We start from the raw sequence: 16,773 nt of genomic DNA, 5'->3' as shown, positions 1-16,773 counted from the left end.
GAACAGCATGTCTAGTTTTTGGCTGATATTTTACAGATAAAAAGTCGTCAGTTTATAAAATGGTGAAAGTCAGGTGCATGTAAAGCTTTTCGGTAATTTTAAACCAAAAAACGATTAGAGTTATAATACATCATTTGGAATTGACATTGATGCAATATATATATATATATAAGACTTGAATATACGAATTAATAGAAACATATTGCTTCTATGGGTGGTCCTAAAACCCAGAAATATAGTTCTTTGCCATGTACCTCCTGGAAAACCCCCACTTCTGTGAGTGGTCCCCCTGAAAAAAAAAGTGCCTTCCCGGGGGGGGGGGATTTTAATGGAATAGCCCTAAGAACAACATAGTATGACAAACTGAATTGTTTTCTACCCAAGTGTAAATCATTCAATCAAAACATACTTTCTTTTGTTGCCACTGAACTGCTGTCTGGGTTGGAACTGATTCTGTCGATTAGTGTTCTGCATGCGAGGCTGTTGTTGGCGTGGTTGTTGCTGGCGTGGTTGTTGCTGGCATGGCTGTTGCTGGCGTGGTTGTTGTTGGCGTGGTTGTTGTTGCCTGGGCTGGTGCTGCATGGGGTGGCGAGGCTGTTGGTTTGGATGATTATGCATTGGCATCATCTGATTTGGTGGTGCTGGAGGCTGGAAGCGCTGCTGGTTACCTTGAGTTCCCCGATTAGCTTGGTTACCATGGCTACCCTGTTGGTTCGGATGGAACTGTGGTCTTGGACCACCCTGATGGGGTGGGCGTTGACTCTGATTCATGTGAGGGGGAAATTGAGTGCCCCTTGGGTGCTGATGAGGATGAGCAGGGATTCCATGTCCTCCAGGTCCAGGCTGGAGCTGTCGAGGTGGATTATTGAACTGGTTCATGCTTGCTGGAGACTGGAATCTGTGCTGATGCTGCTGCTGATGGGGAGTTCCATACCGGGCCATATCCATGGGGCCAGGGAATGGGCCCTGGGGACGATGTTGTGGGTGCCCAGGGGGTAACATACCCATCTGGGGGTGGTTCAAGGCTGGTTGTGCCCCCCTAGGGCCAGAGGGACCACCAGGAAACATGTTAGGAGGTCCATTGTTCTGAGGAAAACCTTGCTGAGGCCGTGGCCCACCTGTTTGTACAAAAGATAAAATCACCAACTTGAAAGTATTAGTTTGTACAAAAGATAACATCACCAACTTGAAGATATCTGCACGAACATATTGAACAAGAAGCCAGTGAGCTTGAAATGAACTACCTACTCTTTGTTGTTTCAAAATGATTTGAGAATAATTATGTCAGTTACAAAAACACAGGGAAAACCAATTATTTTATTACCATTGAGATTTTTTTTTTATCTGTATACTTTTTATAAAGTGAAACAATCCCCATATTTATAGCAATTATTTGTTAATAATTATTTACCTGCAAGATTTTATAATCAAGCTAAAAATATATATTCTAGTTATTTACATAAGTATAATTCCATTTTTTATGTTATCAAAATTAAATTTTAAATTAATAATAGTTCCACTGTAATCAAACTGCTGTCAACAAAAAAATAAAATTTCAATCTGGGAGACAATGTGAACAAGCAACGTTGTGGAGGAGTTCATGCCCCCCCCCCCCCTCCCCCCACCACCACTGTGATGTGCTGGAGTACACAGTACCATTTATCAGAAAGCTTCGGCCAAACAGAACTGAGAAAGTATGTTCCGAAGGAACTAAATCACAGATTTTACTCATAATTTACCTTGTCCTGGAGACAATTTGGTGAAAATCTTGTATGTGAATAAGAAAGACCAATCAATTTGAGGCAGTACCGGTGACCTCATTAAAAAGGAGAAGATTCCATGCCAGTCACCTTCAAGTTTAGCATAGACATTGGCATCACACAAATGCACACCAAAAGTGGTGAAAATCTAAATACATGTATATTGAGGCAATGAGTGACAGGTAGATAGACCACAGGGTGTACAATCTCATGAGTTCTAGCCAACAAGCAGTTTCTGAAATATTTTTACCAGCTAATTAACTTATATTAGTTCATTAAATATTGAAAAGTTTAACAAGCTCCACAAAACATTTACTGTTCCCGGGTGTTGGACTGATGGAAATTGTACACCGAGGGACCAATTAAAAGTAAAACCCCGAAGTAATTTAAAAAGGCAGGGACAAGGTCATTTCATAATTTGAACATATGAACAAAACAAGAACAAATTCAAAAGCTGCAACCTCTTGCACATACCATTATCTTCAACATGGTCTCCAATGCCAGTATTTCCAACTGATTCTTGAAAAAGCAGGTCAAGTGATTCAAATAGGATTTTCTTTTTAGGAAAACCAAAATTTTCAGCTGCCATTTTCTGTTATTCTTTTAATACTTTTAAAATAAGCTCTTTCATTAAGAATTGAAATTAGGCATAGAAGAATAACTAGAACACTGACAGGTCAGTAAGGGCCCCGTCTTGTGGCAATATATCCCCCATAATCATCAAGAAGCGATCTGCCCATATAGCTGAGCTTGAAGTTTGACATTTGGACTTCAAAATGAAACGCCAGGAAGCAAAATATACATTTTACATGTACTATGATGTGAGTCTAGTTTCCTCCCACCTCCATATTTGCTGGGCTAACAGAAATGTAAATACCAGTGCAACACTCATTTGTTAGCTTTGATTTGTTTTATTTTACCTTATAAACCTCCTCCATCAAGAGCCAGGGTCAAAGTCAGAGATCAACTTTGTCTTTGACCTTTGGACCCAAATGACCTTGACCATTAACCCAGTGACCCTGATCTTTAGTCAGTTGACTTATTCTTGAATTCAGACCAACATTGCTTCATAATGTCATAACAAAATGTTCATCAGTGAAAAATACAAAACTTGACCTTGACCCTTTGGACCCCTTGACCTGGACCTTTGGTCAATTGACTCTTTTTTTAATTCTTAGCAACATTGCTTCAAAGTATCATAGCGAAATGTTCACCAGTGAAAAGCTACAAAATTTGACCTTGACCCCCTGACCCGATGACCTTGACCTTAGGTCAGTTGACTCCTTGTTTAATTCTGATCAACTTTGCTTCATAATGTCATAACAAAATGTTCATCAGTGAAAAGGTGTAAAATTTGAGCTTGACCTTTGAACCTAATGACCTTGCCCTTTGACCTTGACTTTTTACCTCAATGTGTATTTTTGTGAACTGAACATCTTGACCAAGTTTCATGTCCATCGGTCCATAGATACCAAAGTTATCAGCCAGGAACAAAATTTGTGGACAGACAGACAGACAGACAGAGTGATTACTATAGGGCACCCATATAATCTCCGATACGGTGCTGGTTGATGAATATCTCAATCGAAATTTCATGCCAAAAAACACCCAGGAATTATTTTACTTATCTCCAAACACTCACTATAAAAATCAGAAACAATTAAAATCGTATGTTAGAGATCATCTTAAATGTATCATCGGACATCAGGATAAAAATAGACTAGAAGTGTTATATATTTAATAAAGGGTAATCAAAGAACAGCGAAACCATGCATCAGTACCACTTACCATCTCGCACAGAGCTGTCAGCTAAAAAAATCAATTTCTTGTTGTATTATCAGACCCACAACTATGAATGTGGATTAGACAAATTGTCCTGGTTCATGTTTTGCAAAAGAGCTATTTTGTTGATTGGTGCTTTTGTCTAAAAATACACACCATGTGTCACATATACCAAACCAAAACAAATTTCATAAGAAACCCTCAGAGGCATAAGAAAAGATTTGTACTTTTAGTATTCAAATGATTTGTATAAAGTTTTAGAAATATCACTACCCCTTAACTTTTGTCCAATACATCCAAAGGACTCTCACTGAATCATCTCAGGTCATACCTGATCTTAATACTTTCAAAAAGTCATCACAGTCATATGACAGCTGATTGCAATTTACCCATGTAAAGAAAGCAAGAGACCCAATAGCCTTAACGTCACCTGAGTTATATCAAAAGGTAGGTTTTGTTGTTGAGAAGTGAAGAAGAAATAAGCGTGTAAACAATGAGAAATACGTTACTTGTCATGTCACCAAAGAAAATAATAAACAAATATTTTGCAATTGAGAAATATAATATATATTGTCAATTTTCCATGATAACCAACCCTGGTGAAGGACCATATCTTATTTTCTGATAATTTTTAATTTCACTGAATTTAATTCCAGCTAATTCAGTTTGAATTAATTCTAGCTAAAAATGGAGAAAATATAGCAACAAGAGATGGATCTCGGCGCCCACCATTGTACCATCTTCATTAGTTTATGTCAGCTTGATCTTTTCTCTTCTTTTCTCTTATCTGTTTGATCAAGTCATGAAAAGAGTAGATGCTCCGTTTCACATATTTACTAGAACAGTTCTTTAAATGTAAGAGAAATAGATCCAATCATTACAATATCGGAAAGATCTCATTAGGCCTATCAAAAAAATATGGTTGTTTCTGGTTACCCGACCGACCCTAATTTTACCGCCGACCCTAACAATATTACGGGAAAAAATTCCGGAATTTCCGGCTTTTTGTTACCGTTTTACATTTTAGACACAATCAGGGTCATTCAATCGATACTGGGCCGCTTTCGTTTATCGCGATCCATACGGTTGGACCGGTTGTACCAGAGTTGTTCGTTTATGAAATAAGGTTGGACCTTGTAAGCTGATGCTGCTTTCAGGTGAGCCTTGACAAAGCATTGCAAGGCCTGCATAAACATTTGCAGGCCCGACAGGATTTATACCCGAAAATATTACATTTAAAAACAGACAGACCGGTTGTTCCGCATAAACGAACAGGCCCCTGTTGCAGATCAGTGTATTCAAGCACTCTTTCGACACGGACTGTGTTTTAAGACGGCTTCCCTACACACAACAGTGCTTGCATTAAAGTTTAATAAATGTGATCACGCCGGTGACAAACGTTTGATGGCGGCGGCCCCTGCAACTAATTTAATGGCAGTCGTTTTTGAAACATACCAATCGGACAATAAAAAAAAGCAAATCGCCTCACTATTCTAGTGCTTTTGAAGTCGGGAGTGGCCTTTCAGTTGCAGACGTTAACGTTATCAGGTCCAGTACACTCTGCCGATTGAGCTATAAAGCTATAAAGACCTATATAGCTTTATTCACCTATAAGTTAAAGCTGTATTGAGCTATATTTTCTCAGATTTCAATTTTCATTAAATTAAAGCAAAGTCGCATGAAACAATAAGGTTTATGGTAATGTTGACTACAAAAAGCATACATTTAGATGTTTATTTGCATTTTTCATAAACGTAAAATTTCCAATTTTTTTACATCCTTTTTTTTTTAAAAGAATACTTACATTTAATGTCTTTTGTTATCAACCTAATGATAAAATCTTCTTTTTAAAGCGACTTTGTTTCATTTTCCTTAAAAAAGAAAATTACACGAAAATAGCTCAAAAGACCTATTTCAGATACAATGTAGGTCAATAAAGCTATTATAGGTCTTTACAGCTATATAGCTCAATCGGCAGAGTGTACGGGACCTGGTTATTAACTTTGGAGTTAACTATCTCACTTTCGAGTGCCACGGGATTGGAGACGATTGGTGACATCGCAAGATGAGTTTGTTTGAATTAATTTTGATTTTGTGAAAATTTTGAAAGCCTTGTTTAGTACAATCTCTTCTAGGGTTAATTTATACATACCGTGATTATGGCTATAATGAGACTCCTGCCAGATATAAACTACTGGTTGTAGGTGCGGCTCTGACAGCTATAGTATTTGATATATTTTAATATCAGGAAACATATTTATTTACCTGCTCAATGGATCTACGTGTAGCTATATAATTAACAAGAGGCCCAAGGGCCTTAGCAGTCACCTGAGTTATATCATAGGTACTGGTAACTTTATTTTATTGTTTAGATGTGATGTGGAAATCAGCAGGTAAACTAAGTGAAATACAATACTTGTCATGTCATCAAAGGATAAGAATTTGAAAATATTGGTAAATGTTCCCTTTGGGGCCCCACCGGCCCCTGGGGATGGGGCAGGAATCCCAATTTAACAAAGTAATACTCTCATTCACCAAAGTTGATTCTGACTAAGTTTGAGTAATTTTCTGCAGAAAATGGATAAAATATATACCCAAAAGTGTTATTTCCATATATAAACTATAGTAAACTTAAAATTTACCCCCTCCTTGAATAGCTTGGGGGTCCTGAAATTTACAATTTAAGTAAAGCCCCTGATGATCTTTCTTTCCATGTAGAGAAAATGACTGTAGTACCTCTGAGTCTGGGGAAGAAGATTTTTGAAATATTGGTTAATTTTCCCTTTGGGGCCCCGCCCTGGCCCCAGGGGTTGGGGTAGGAATCTCAATTTTACAATTTGAAACCATCTTCCTCCAAGAATAATTCTCACCAAGTAAAAATAATTTCCTACAGAAAGTTGTCCAAATATACCCAAAAGTGTTATTTCCCTATATAAACTATAGTAAACTTAAAATTTACCCCCTCCTTTGATAGCTTGGGGGTCCTGAAATTTACAATTTAAGTAAAGCCCCTGATGATCTTTCTTTTCATGTAGAGAAAATGACTGTAGTACCTTTCCATGCAGAGAAAATGACTGTAGTACCTTTCCATGCAGAGAAAATGACTGTAGTACCTCTTAGTCTGGAGAAGAAGATGTTTTTTAAATATTAATTAATTTTCCCTTTGAGGCCCCGCTCTGGCCCCACAGGATGGGGTAGGATTCTCAATTTTATAATTTGAAACCATCTAACTCCAAGGATAATTCTCACCAAGGAAAAATAATTTCCTACAGAAAGTTGTCAAAATATACCCAAAAGTGTTAATTCCCTAAATAAACTATAGTAAACTTTACCCCCTCCCCAAGGGAGAACGTATAGCTCGGGGGTCCTGAAATGTACAATTTAAGTAAAGCCCCTGATGATCTTTCTTTCCATGTAGAGAAAATGACTGTAGTACCTCTTAGTCTGGAGAAGAAGATTTTTCAAATATTGGTTAATTTTCCCTTTGGGGCCCCGCTCTGGCCCCACAGGTTGGGGTAGGATTCTCAATTTTACAATTTGAAACCATCTACCTCCAAGGATAATTCTCACCAAGTAAAAATAATTTCCTACAGAAAGTTGTCAAAATATACCCAAAAGTGTTAATTCCCTAAATAAACTATAGTAAACTTTACCCCTTCCCAAAGGGAGAATGGATAGCTTGGGGGTCCTGAAATTTACAATTTAAGTAAAGCCCCTGATGATCTTTCTTTCCATGTAGAGAAAATGACTGTAGTCCCTCTGAGTCTGGAGAAGAAGATTTTTGAAATATTGGTTAATTTTCCCTTTGGGGCCCAGCCCTGGCCCCAGGGTTTGGGGTAGGAATCCCAATTTTACAATTTTGAATCCTCATCTACCAAGGATGATTCTGACCAAGTTTGAAAAAAATCCATCCACTGGTTCTTGAGAAGAAGTTGAAAATGTAAAAGTTTACGCACGACGCACGACGGACGACGACGGATGAAAAGCGATTAGAATAGGTCACTTGAGCAAAGCTCAGGTGACCTAATTATCAAGGGTGTTTTTTGTAGTATCTGTGCTATAACATCCAAGGGGGGTAGCAATTCAAAAGATTCTGTTGGAAGCACGGTCCCACTATAAACCGAATGAAACACACTCCAGCACACTCACCTGCATACACACATATGGAATATGAGCCAGGTTGCATAGGACTAGAAGTAGTAGTAATTCCTCAAAATAATATTGATTAATGTATCATTCAATGCATATGTTAATTGTATTGATTGTATAAATTGTATATCTATGTACTGTAAAGTGCTTTAGAGTGGCTTATGTTCGCTAGATAAGGCGCTATATCAAATGTTGTATACATTACGTAAATTGTATATCTATGTACTGTAAAGTGCTTTAGAGTGTCTTATGTTAGCTAGATAGGGCGCTACATCAAATGTATACATTATGTAATTGTATATCTATGTACTGCAAAGTGCTTTAGAGTGGCTTATGTTCGCTAGATAAGGCGCTATATCAAATGTTGTAGACATTATGTAAATTGTATATCTATGTACTGTAAAGTGCTTTAGAGTGGCTTGTTCTAGCTTGCTACATATAGTGTCCATGAGCTATACCAAATGTTGTATATTTGACATCAAAGTCTGGAGAAGAAGATTTTGAACCTTTAGCCATTTTTCTCTTTTGGGCCCTGCCAAATTGGACAAAATATACCATAAGAGATAATTCCCTATATAGTAAACTTTACCCCCTCTACAAGGAAGAGTGGATGACTCGAAGGTACTGAAATTTACAATTTAAATAGAGTCTCTGAGGACCTTTCCATCCATATGAAGAGAATTCGATCCAGTACATCAGGGTCTGGAGAAGAAGATTTTTTTTAAATATTAATTAATTTTCCCTTTGGGGCCCTACTCTGGCCCCTGGGGTATGGGCAGGAACCCCAATTTCGTGATTTGATACCCTTTTCCACCAAGGATGATCCTGACCATGTTTGAAAGGTTCCACTCACAGGTTCTTCAGAAGTCAAAACTGTAAATAGTTTACAGACGATTGAAGACCAACGACAAACTAAAGGTGATTGCAATAGTTACTTGAGCCTTTGGCTCAGGTGACCTAAAAATACATCTGTATGCCAAAGCCCAATGACATAAGTAATTTCTATATATGTCACCTTTGAGGGCACAATATTTATGAAATCAATGTTCAAGACAAATTCCTCAAAAAATAACCTAAACTTCCACACCCATTTCCTGTGATCTCATGTGGACAGGCTAATTTGAACATACCTGGGAATCCTGGTGCTGGCTGTGGAAACCCCCCCATGGGCTGGGACCTAGGTGGGGTGTCATGGACAGGGTAAGGAGGGCCTGCCGATGGCTGGGAGTGCGGTGGCCAGACTCGGTCCTGAAACAAATCACGCAGAAAAGGAGTCACTGATTTAAGTTAATTAATATGAAGAAAATTCTTTTGTTAATAAATTTTTTATTCATCTTGACAATCAAAATATATATTGATCATATTTACGGTAATTTGGTAAATGTTAGATGCTATATATGTTATATTTTGGAAAAGGATAGTCTAATTTCTGATTTAAGATTTCAATTGAACAATATTTTAAGATTGGTAAGGTGATTCAATATTCTTGGATGATTTCTACTAACCTCAGACTAGTATTAGTGTCAAACTCTGCCAGGACAAATATGCAAGTATGCTATTGCTTGAACTAAAATTCTACTTGTCCATCTTTTCATTTAAATTTAATTAATAACTTTCCAATGAGAGATAATGAACATGCACTATAAAAATACCATTTAACAGGTTATTTATATGGGGATGACATTTTTGCGATTTCCCGTGTCAGTTATATGATTGAGAAAATAAAATTTGCACTAATAAACTCCATAACTGTAACGTTGTCACGTGCAAGTGGTTGTGACAATTCATATAGATAAAGAGTTATGATGTTTGAAAATAGATTATATCACACATCCAACAGCTTTGTAGATGATTTGTTTTAATTTATCAGTGGTTATAACCACTTACCCGTTGTTTCTCAATATTACTGAAATAAAACCTATTCATTTGTCTATTTGACACATTATATGCCGAGTGTCCCTTTTCTAAACCACTGCCAAAATTTAGTTCCATCATATGTTTCGGTCTCTTAAGTAAAATCTGTATAAATCTAATTTTCTAATTTTGTGTCAAAATCGCGAAATATCAAAACAGTGTAAATAACCTTTTATACGGTATGTTAAAACTCTCCTTTCATAACTTGAAAAGTGGTCAGTTTAGGTGCTGGGTTGGAAGGTTTTTACCTGATGACATACCTGTGGGTGTTGATGGTTCTGGGGTCGACTAGTGGGTCCTTGGTATGGCCCTGGCATCTGAGGTCCAGGGTGAGGCATGCTTGTAGCAACAGAGGCAGGGGGCCGGTCTTGTTGGGGCTGAGCAGGACCTCGGAAGTGAGGGTTGATGAGGATCTTGCGGGGCTGTGGCTGCACTGCCTTGGGTTTATCCAACCCTGCCAGTGTAAATAGGGTTGGAACAGATGATTTAGATGTCAGAGGAACTGGCCTTGTGTGGCCTTGTAGACTCTCACTCACGTCAATACTCATTTTCGATGGACCATAACTGGAACGAGATGAAGGAACTACATTTGGATGACTTTGTGATGGCGGTACATGGCTGAGATGACTTTGCATGTGACCAGGATGCATTTGACTTTGGTTCTGGTATCCCTGTCCCTGTCCCATATGTGGAAGCATGTGACCTTGAACTTGGGGTGGGTAGTTGGGTGGCTGGTTGTACATCTGTCCTTGGTATTGCTGGGACTGTTGTTGACCAAAGTTCTGGCCTTGACCTTGGTAAGGAGGAAATCGCCCAGATTGTCCCATATGTCCCCGCCCACTGTTGCCACGACCTCGACCTCTTCCGCGACCTCTCTTGCCACCAGACACCAGGAATTCATCAATCTGAGCCTGCTGCTCTTCTGAAATCTCTGTAAATAAATTACGAAAAAAAACGGATAAATTTTGGTGTGATTAAAAATATAAATAGGGAAAATAAACTTGTTTGGAACTTTTCTGTGTCTACATAAAACAAGCAAATTCGTGGAATTTATATCCCCCACTTGCAGGACATATTGTAGGTCAACATTATTGAGGTTAGGTTTAAACATGCGAGTATCGTGCTGTTGAGACATAATGTATAGCTTGAAACTTGAAGAAAGAAAAAAGCCCTATAACTCATTGATTATCTGTAAATATGCACAAATCACGTCGGTTGGCAAACTTAGCATGAGTTGGATGTGCATAAGGAATTTGGTTGAAACATCTGAACAATATCTACAGCAAGATGTACTAATTGTAATGGGGGACCATTACAGATGTCCCCCAAACTGCCCCCATGGTCACAAAGATGCATCAGAAAAGGATCGTATTACCATAGTACACCTACAGTGCACATACTAAATTTGAGTGAAATTGAGCAATTTTTAAATTGCAACCAATCAGAATCCTCTGTGTAGTTGCTTATATAGTTTTATTCGCAATCCCCTAATATCCCTATATACCAATTTTCATCAAAAAGGGAAAATATCTTAATTTCGACCAATAAGAAAACCTCCATGGGGTTGCTATGGCAACGAAACACCCTAACTAGCCCCCTTATACCCTAGCGCGCATTATGTTGTTTGCTTGCAAAGCTGTGTCATTCAAATAGATCATAAATACCAACCCCTCTGTAACAATTTTCATCAAAATCGAACAATATCTGAATGTCCACCAATCAGAAGCCTTCTTGTGGTTGCTTTATGGTTGTTATGGCAACGAAACCTATGCGATTGAATTCCCAGTCCCCTAATATCCTTATATACCAATTTTCATCGAAATCAAACAATATCTCAATTTCGACCAATCAGAAGCCTCCGTGTGGTTGCTATGGTAACGAAACTTATGAGGGTTTTTTCGCAGTCCCCTTATACCCCTATATACCATTTTTCATAAAAATAAAAAAATATCTAAATTTCAACCAATCAGAAGCCTCCGTGTGGTAGCTTTGGCAACGAAACCGATGGGGTTGAATTCACAGTTCCCTAATATCCCTATATACCAATTTTCATCAAAATCGAACCAAGTTTGAAGAAAATTGGTTAACATTTGTTATAGTTATTGCACAGAAACCAAACCCAGCAGATAATTACGTTTTTCTTATTCAAGGGGCCATAACTCCACCAAATAGGGTCCGCTGAAAGTGGTCATCGAACTTGGCCGAGCCCTTAAGACATTTAACCCTGTGACTAAGTTTGAAGAAAATCAGTTAACATTTGTTGTAGTTATTGCACGGAAATAGTTAATGTATGAATGCATATTGTCCATTCAGAGACGGGCAAGGACAACCTCATCTCATTCACTATATATATATATATGCTCTTTTTGAAACAGTTAATATCTCTACAATTCTATTGACCTCTTATTTGCAGGTTTGTTAAGCTTTTACTCAAAATTTGACAAATAATAGATATTGCACTTTCAGCAGCCAGGTATCAAATACGACAGACTTGTAAGAACTTGACAAAGAGATTTTAAAAGCTTCTAATTACCAACAATAGGCTGTGTTTACTTCTGTGTGGGTCACCTCTCAAAATTGACCTCTGACTTCATCATTTAAGGAAAAAAAAGTGCATGGTTGAAATTGGTCATTTAAACTATCCAGCGCTAGACAGCAGACTTTTATGAATTAAAGTAATTTACTTAAGTTATGACCCAGGGGTTAAATCTCCAAGGTGGGGCAAACCCTGCCTAGGGCCATCCTAGAAATATATGTGCATTCAGCAATTATATATACAGTTATAGGGTGGGGATTTCAACTGTTTCCAAGGTGTGACTCAGAAACTAGGTCCCTAGGGGTTCGGTCAGACCCCAGGGTCTATTCTAATATCATGACTGCACTCGTCTCTTTATGCCAAGCATTTATATATATAGTTTTGGGGTTGGGATCTCAACCGTTTCAAAGTTACGAAACAGGGACTATGTCCCAAGGGTGGGGCCAGACCCCAGAACTATCCTGGAAGCATATGTGCATTTTCTCTTTATAATACTCAGTAATTGTATACCATGGGGATCTCAACCATTTTCAAGTAATTAACTTTTTTGGCACGCCCCTCAGCCCCCTGGGGGGTCAGCCCCACCATTTGTACAATTTTGAATCCCTGCCTCCCATGAATGCTTCTGACCAAATATGATTGTTATCCAGTGCATAGTTCTACAGAAGAAGTCATTTGTAGCAATATAGCCAAATTGCCCCCTTTTGGCCCCGCCCTCAGCCCCCTGGGGGGTCAGCCTCACCATTTGTACAATTTTGAATCCCCACCACCTGGTGTTGCTTCCATTTAAATTTAGTTAAATTCCGATCAGTGGTTAAGAAGAAGTCGCTTGAAGAAATTGTTGACGTACGAACGACGGACGCCACAGTATGGTCCTTCGGACCCGGTGAGCTAAAAATTGTTGAAATCACAAAGACTGATTTATTTACAATACATGTACATTATTTTCCTTGAATGGGATTCATGATAACTTAAAACCAAAAACGGAAATAATTTGTGTTTTGGTTCTTTTGTTTCTATCCCATATATAATAATTATTGACCCAGCGCAGTAAAGTACACACTACCTTTATGGGACATGTCACACACCTTTTTATCGCAAAATCAGTAAATAATGATTATTTTATCACTTCTTTCATCCTTTTGAATGTTACATTACAGTATCGTTAGTTAGGATGCAGTATGAGGCTAGTTCCGAGGAATTGCTCAAAGTCATTTTGAAAGTGAACATATAACTTCCATTACAGGGACAAAATGCAATTTTCTTTAATATTTTTCAAACACTGATTTAAATATTAAACAATTAAAAATCTATTTCAATTATAACAATATCAGTATGTATTAACATCTTCCCATGTTCCCACATCTATATGTGTTTGACAATCATAGGGCATCTCATTCCGGTTCAGACAACCTAAAAATGACCGAACACAGCTTGATCATTTATTACAATATATCTGTTATTTCTGGCAATTACAATACAATGATAAGTCGGTTCCCCTGTATATAATAAACAACCTATTTTATCTGAATGTCATATGAAAGCATCACATGCGTTGACATATGGTACATCAAACTGTTGATCATACCAAATCATCAATGATTTTAAACAATGTCAATTCAGTTTGAGAGACACGTGTAATTACAACATAAAATACTGACGTCATTTAAGGTGGCTCCACACTTTCGCAATTAACCAGCAAAATTTGTTGAAACTTTCATATTATGGTTATGCAACTATGTAGAGTTGATTTTATGAAAATCTAAACATTCCGATAGTTTGGGGACTTTTTGGAAAAAATACCAAAAAATTAAATTTTCGTCAATTTTAATATTTTCCGTTTTTTTTGTGTGTGTGGCATTGTTCGGAACAATAACAACAATAACAAAATGAAAAGAAGCATTTCTAATTAACCCTACAAATATTTTATTTATAGCAAAATATGTAACACATGTTACACAAAGTGTTTTTTATTGAATTTGTACGAATAAAAGTGATTATCTACAAGCTAAAAGCAAACAGGACACTAAGATCTATACATATAGAATGGTAAAGTGAACAAAATATACACAATGGCTTTATAATTAATTTATTTTACATTTTACAATCACTTTGATCCGGTTGAGAGTTATCTTCCTTGAAAAAAATTGGAACTTTTTGCAGAGGGATGACATTTACACAATGACAGTTGTCTCTGTTTACATATAACAAAAATGATGGAAATAAATCAAAAATATGATATCAAAACTATCAATTTATTGTTCTTTAATGGAACCAAATTACCCTCAGTCATGTACACTTTAGACATCATTCCACAGTCCGCTAACTCAAGGTATACTTTTAATTACATGTCAGTTACATATGAGACCAGAGGCTATCGTATGGTATGCCGTTCTCACGTGCACTAACACATGCATTTCATAGGTATCTTGATATTTTACAAAACATTATTTTCACAGAGTAAGTAGACTACATTTGTAAACACGATTTAATCTACAGAGCGAAACTCCCTCAACAGCGAAAATCGTAACGACCTCGAGCTTAAGAACTCGTGTAAGTATATGATATGCACATGTGAGGTCGGTACGTCCGCATTCCATGTGTTTCCTATATGACCTTCTGGAGGTCATCTGGTCTCATGTCACGGTCTTCCCGTGAGTCTGTTTATGTCTATGAATTGGAAAGCTTTATTCCGGAAGTACGTGTGATTATACATTTCTTGGTAAAATCTCGATATCGGGTGTTGACATATCATCTGCACGCACATGTACTATTGTTTACCAGGGGCCTGTTCGTTTATGCGGAACAACCAGTTTGACTGTTTATAAATGTAACAATATCGGGTATAAATCCTGGCGAACCTGCAAATGTTTATGCAGGCCTTGCAAGGCTTTCTCAAGGCTCGCCTGAAAGCAGCATCAGATTACTAGGTCCGACCTTATTTAATAAACGAAAAACAGTGGTCCAATCGGTTTGACCGTTTAAACGAAAACGGCCCTGGTGTAACTATAATTTGCACTACGATATTGAATGCCCGATGCGCAATACGGAAATGACGACATGGTGTACATACACATTTCGATCAAGATAATTGAGTCCGAGCTGGACTTTTTCCGGAAGTACGTCACGAAAATGGACGCTGATGACGATGTGTGGAGCTACCTTAACACTACATCATTAAGGTCATGAACAAAATTAACAACTACCTAGTGTGTCTGGAATAGCATCAATGTCTCTTGGTTTGGCTTTCACTGTTGTTGTGGTGACGATCTTGGCACGCTCTGACTTGAAACGTCCTCTTCCTGATTCTGATTCGTCACTTTCGCTGTCACTCTCACTTTCCTGTTCATCTTCGGCAGCTTCCATCTGGGAGTTCTGAAAAACAATCACATCACAGTGAGACATCGACACTGAACGTCTGACAAACAATCACATCACAGTGAGACATCAACACTGAACGTCCTGACAAACAATCACATCACCCTACCAACAATAATAATAAGTGGCCATGGCATATGGAGGAAGAAGTGTGACCAATTCCGCCTAAATTTGACCTAAAGGAGCCTGTGACTTTGATGAAAATAGAAACAAGCAAAATTCTCAAATACTTCTCATCTTTAGCTCTGCCCCTTCACCCCAGGGGTGGCCACCCTGTATTTATACAACATGCTGGTATCCACATCAATTGAGTAAAAACACCATTGTAGATGTATGCTGAGTCAATGTATATAAAACTTTGTAGATGTATGCTGAGTCAATGTATATAAAACTATGTAGCTGTATGCTGAATCACTGTATATAAACACATTTGTAGATGTATGCTGAGTCAATGTATATAAAACTTTGAAGATGTATGCTGAGTCACTGTTTATGAATCTTTGTAGAGCTGTTTGCTGAGTCACTGTATATGAAACTTTGTAGATGTATGCCAAGTCACTGTATATAAAACTTTGCAGATGTATGCCGTGTCACGGTATATAAACACCTTTGTAAATGTATGCTGAGTCACTGTATATAAAACTATGTAGATGTATGCTGAATCACTGTATAGAAACACCTTTGTAGATGTATGCTGAGTCACTGTTTATGAATCTTTGTAGATCTGTTTGCTGAGTCACTGTATATAAACACCTTTGTAGATGTATGTTGAGTCACTGTATATAAAACTATGTAGATGCAGGGTTGCATTCAGGATTTATGACATTTGTGTACATGCCCCCCTCCTTTCTGACAATTGGGGGGCCACTCTGTGGCTGCCAAAGGCAGCCACCTGAGGAGCGAAGCGACGAGGGAGGGAGGGGGAGGTTCGGGAGGGGGGTTGTGGAGTTTGCAACTGATACAGTTGCAAACCGAATAGAGGAGAACGAAACCAGACTATCAGACTCATCGGAACTCTCTGTTTTCCTTCTACGTCGGTAAAAAGGCCCGAGAAGTTCCGGAATGCGACAGTCTACCATTACAATGATGTCTACAACAACGAATTTACTGATTGATCAATACAAAATACTGCATTATTACGGTGAGTGAAACATTGTCTTGTCTATTTTATTTCTTTATCTCTTTGTATGCTGCATTACTTTTCATAGTAAACAATGCTCCCACTGAATTAATTTGAAGATATTTAATTAAAAG

At 37.9% G+C, this 16,773-nt stretch overlaps 1 protein-coding gene across 5 annotated transcripts in view; it reads right to left on the bottom strand.

Annotated features, from left to right (window-relative positions):
* Window positions 1-16,773, bottom strand: part of LOC110447899 (RNA-binding protein 33-like) — a 56,561-nt gene that overhangs the window by 26,249 nt on the left and 13,539 nt on the right. The window contains exons 7-12 of one of the 5 annotated variants that reach the window (XM_021493878.1): window positions 15,348-15,516; window positions 9,854-10,536; window positions 8,822-8,939; window positions 3,549-3,569; window positions 2,235-2,279; window positions 410-1,118 (exon numbers count right to left, since the gene is read on the bottom strand). In XM_021493878.1, coding sequence (XP_021349553.1) covers window positions 410-1,118; window positions 2,235-2,279; window positions 3,549-3,569; window positions 8,822-8,939; window positions 9,854-10,536; window positions 15,348-15,516 — 1,745 coding nt within the window. The remainder of the gene's footprint in view (window positions 1-409; window positions 1,119-2,234; window positions 2,280-3,548; window positions 3,570-8,821; window positions 8,940-9,853; window positions 10,537-15,347; window positions 15,517-16,773) is intronic. The other 4 variants (XM_021493879.1, XM_021493880.1, XM_021493881.1 and 1 more) reach the window with 4 other exon arrangements.

Source organism: Mizuhopecten yessoensis, unplaced genomic scaffold, assembly GCF_002113885.1.
Source record: "Mizuhopecten yessoensis strain PY_sf001 unplaced genomic scaffold, ASM211388v2 scaffold3649, whole genome shotgun sequence".
NCBI classification, from domain to species: Eukaryota; Metazoa; Mollusca; class Bivalvia; order Pectinida; family Pectinidae; genus Mizuhopecten; species Mizuhopecten yessoensis.
Note: the sequence above shows the minus strand (reverse complement) of the source record. Positions and strands in the feature narration are given on the sequence as shown.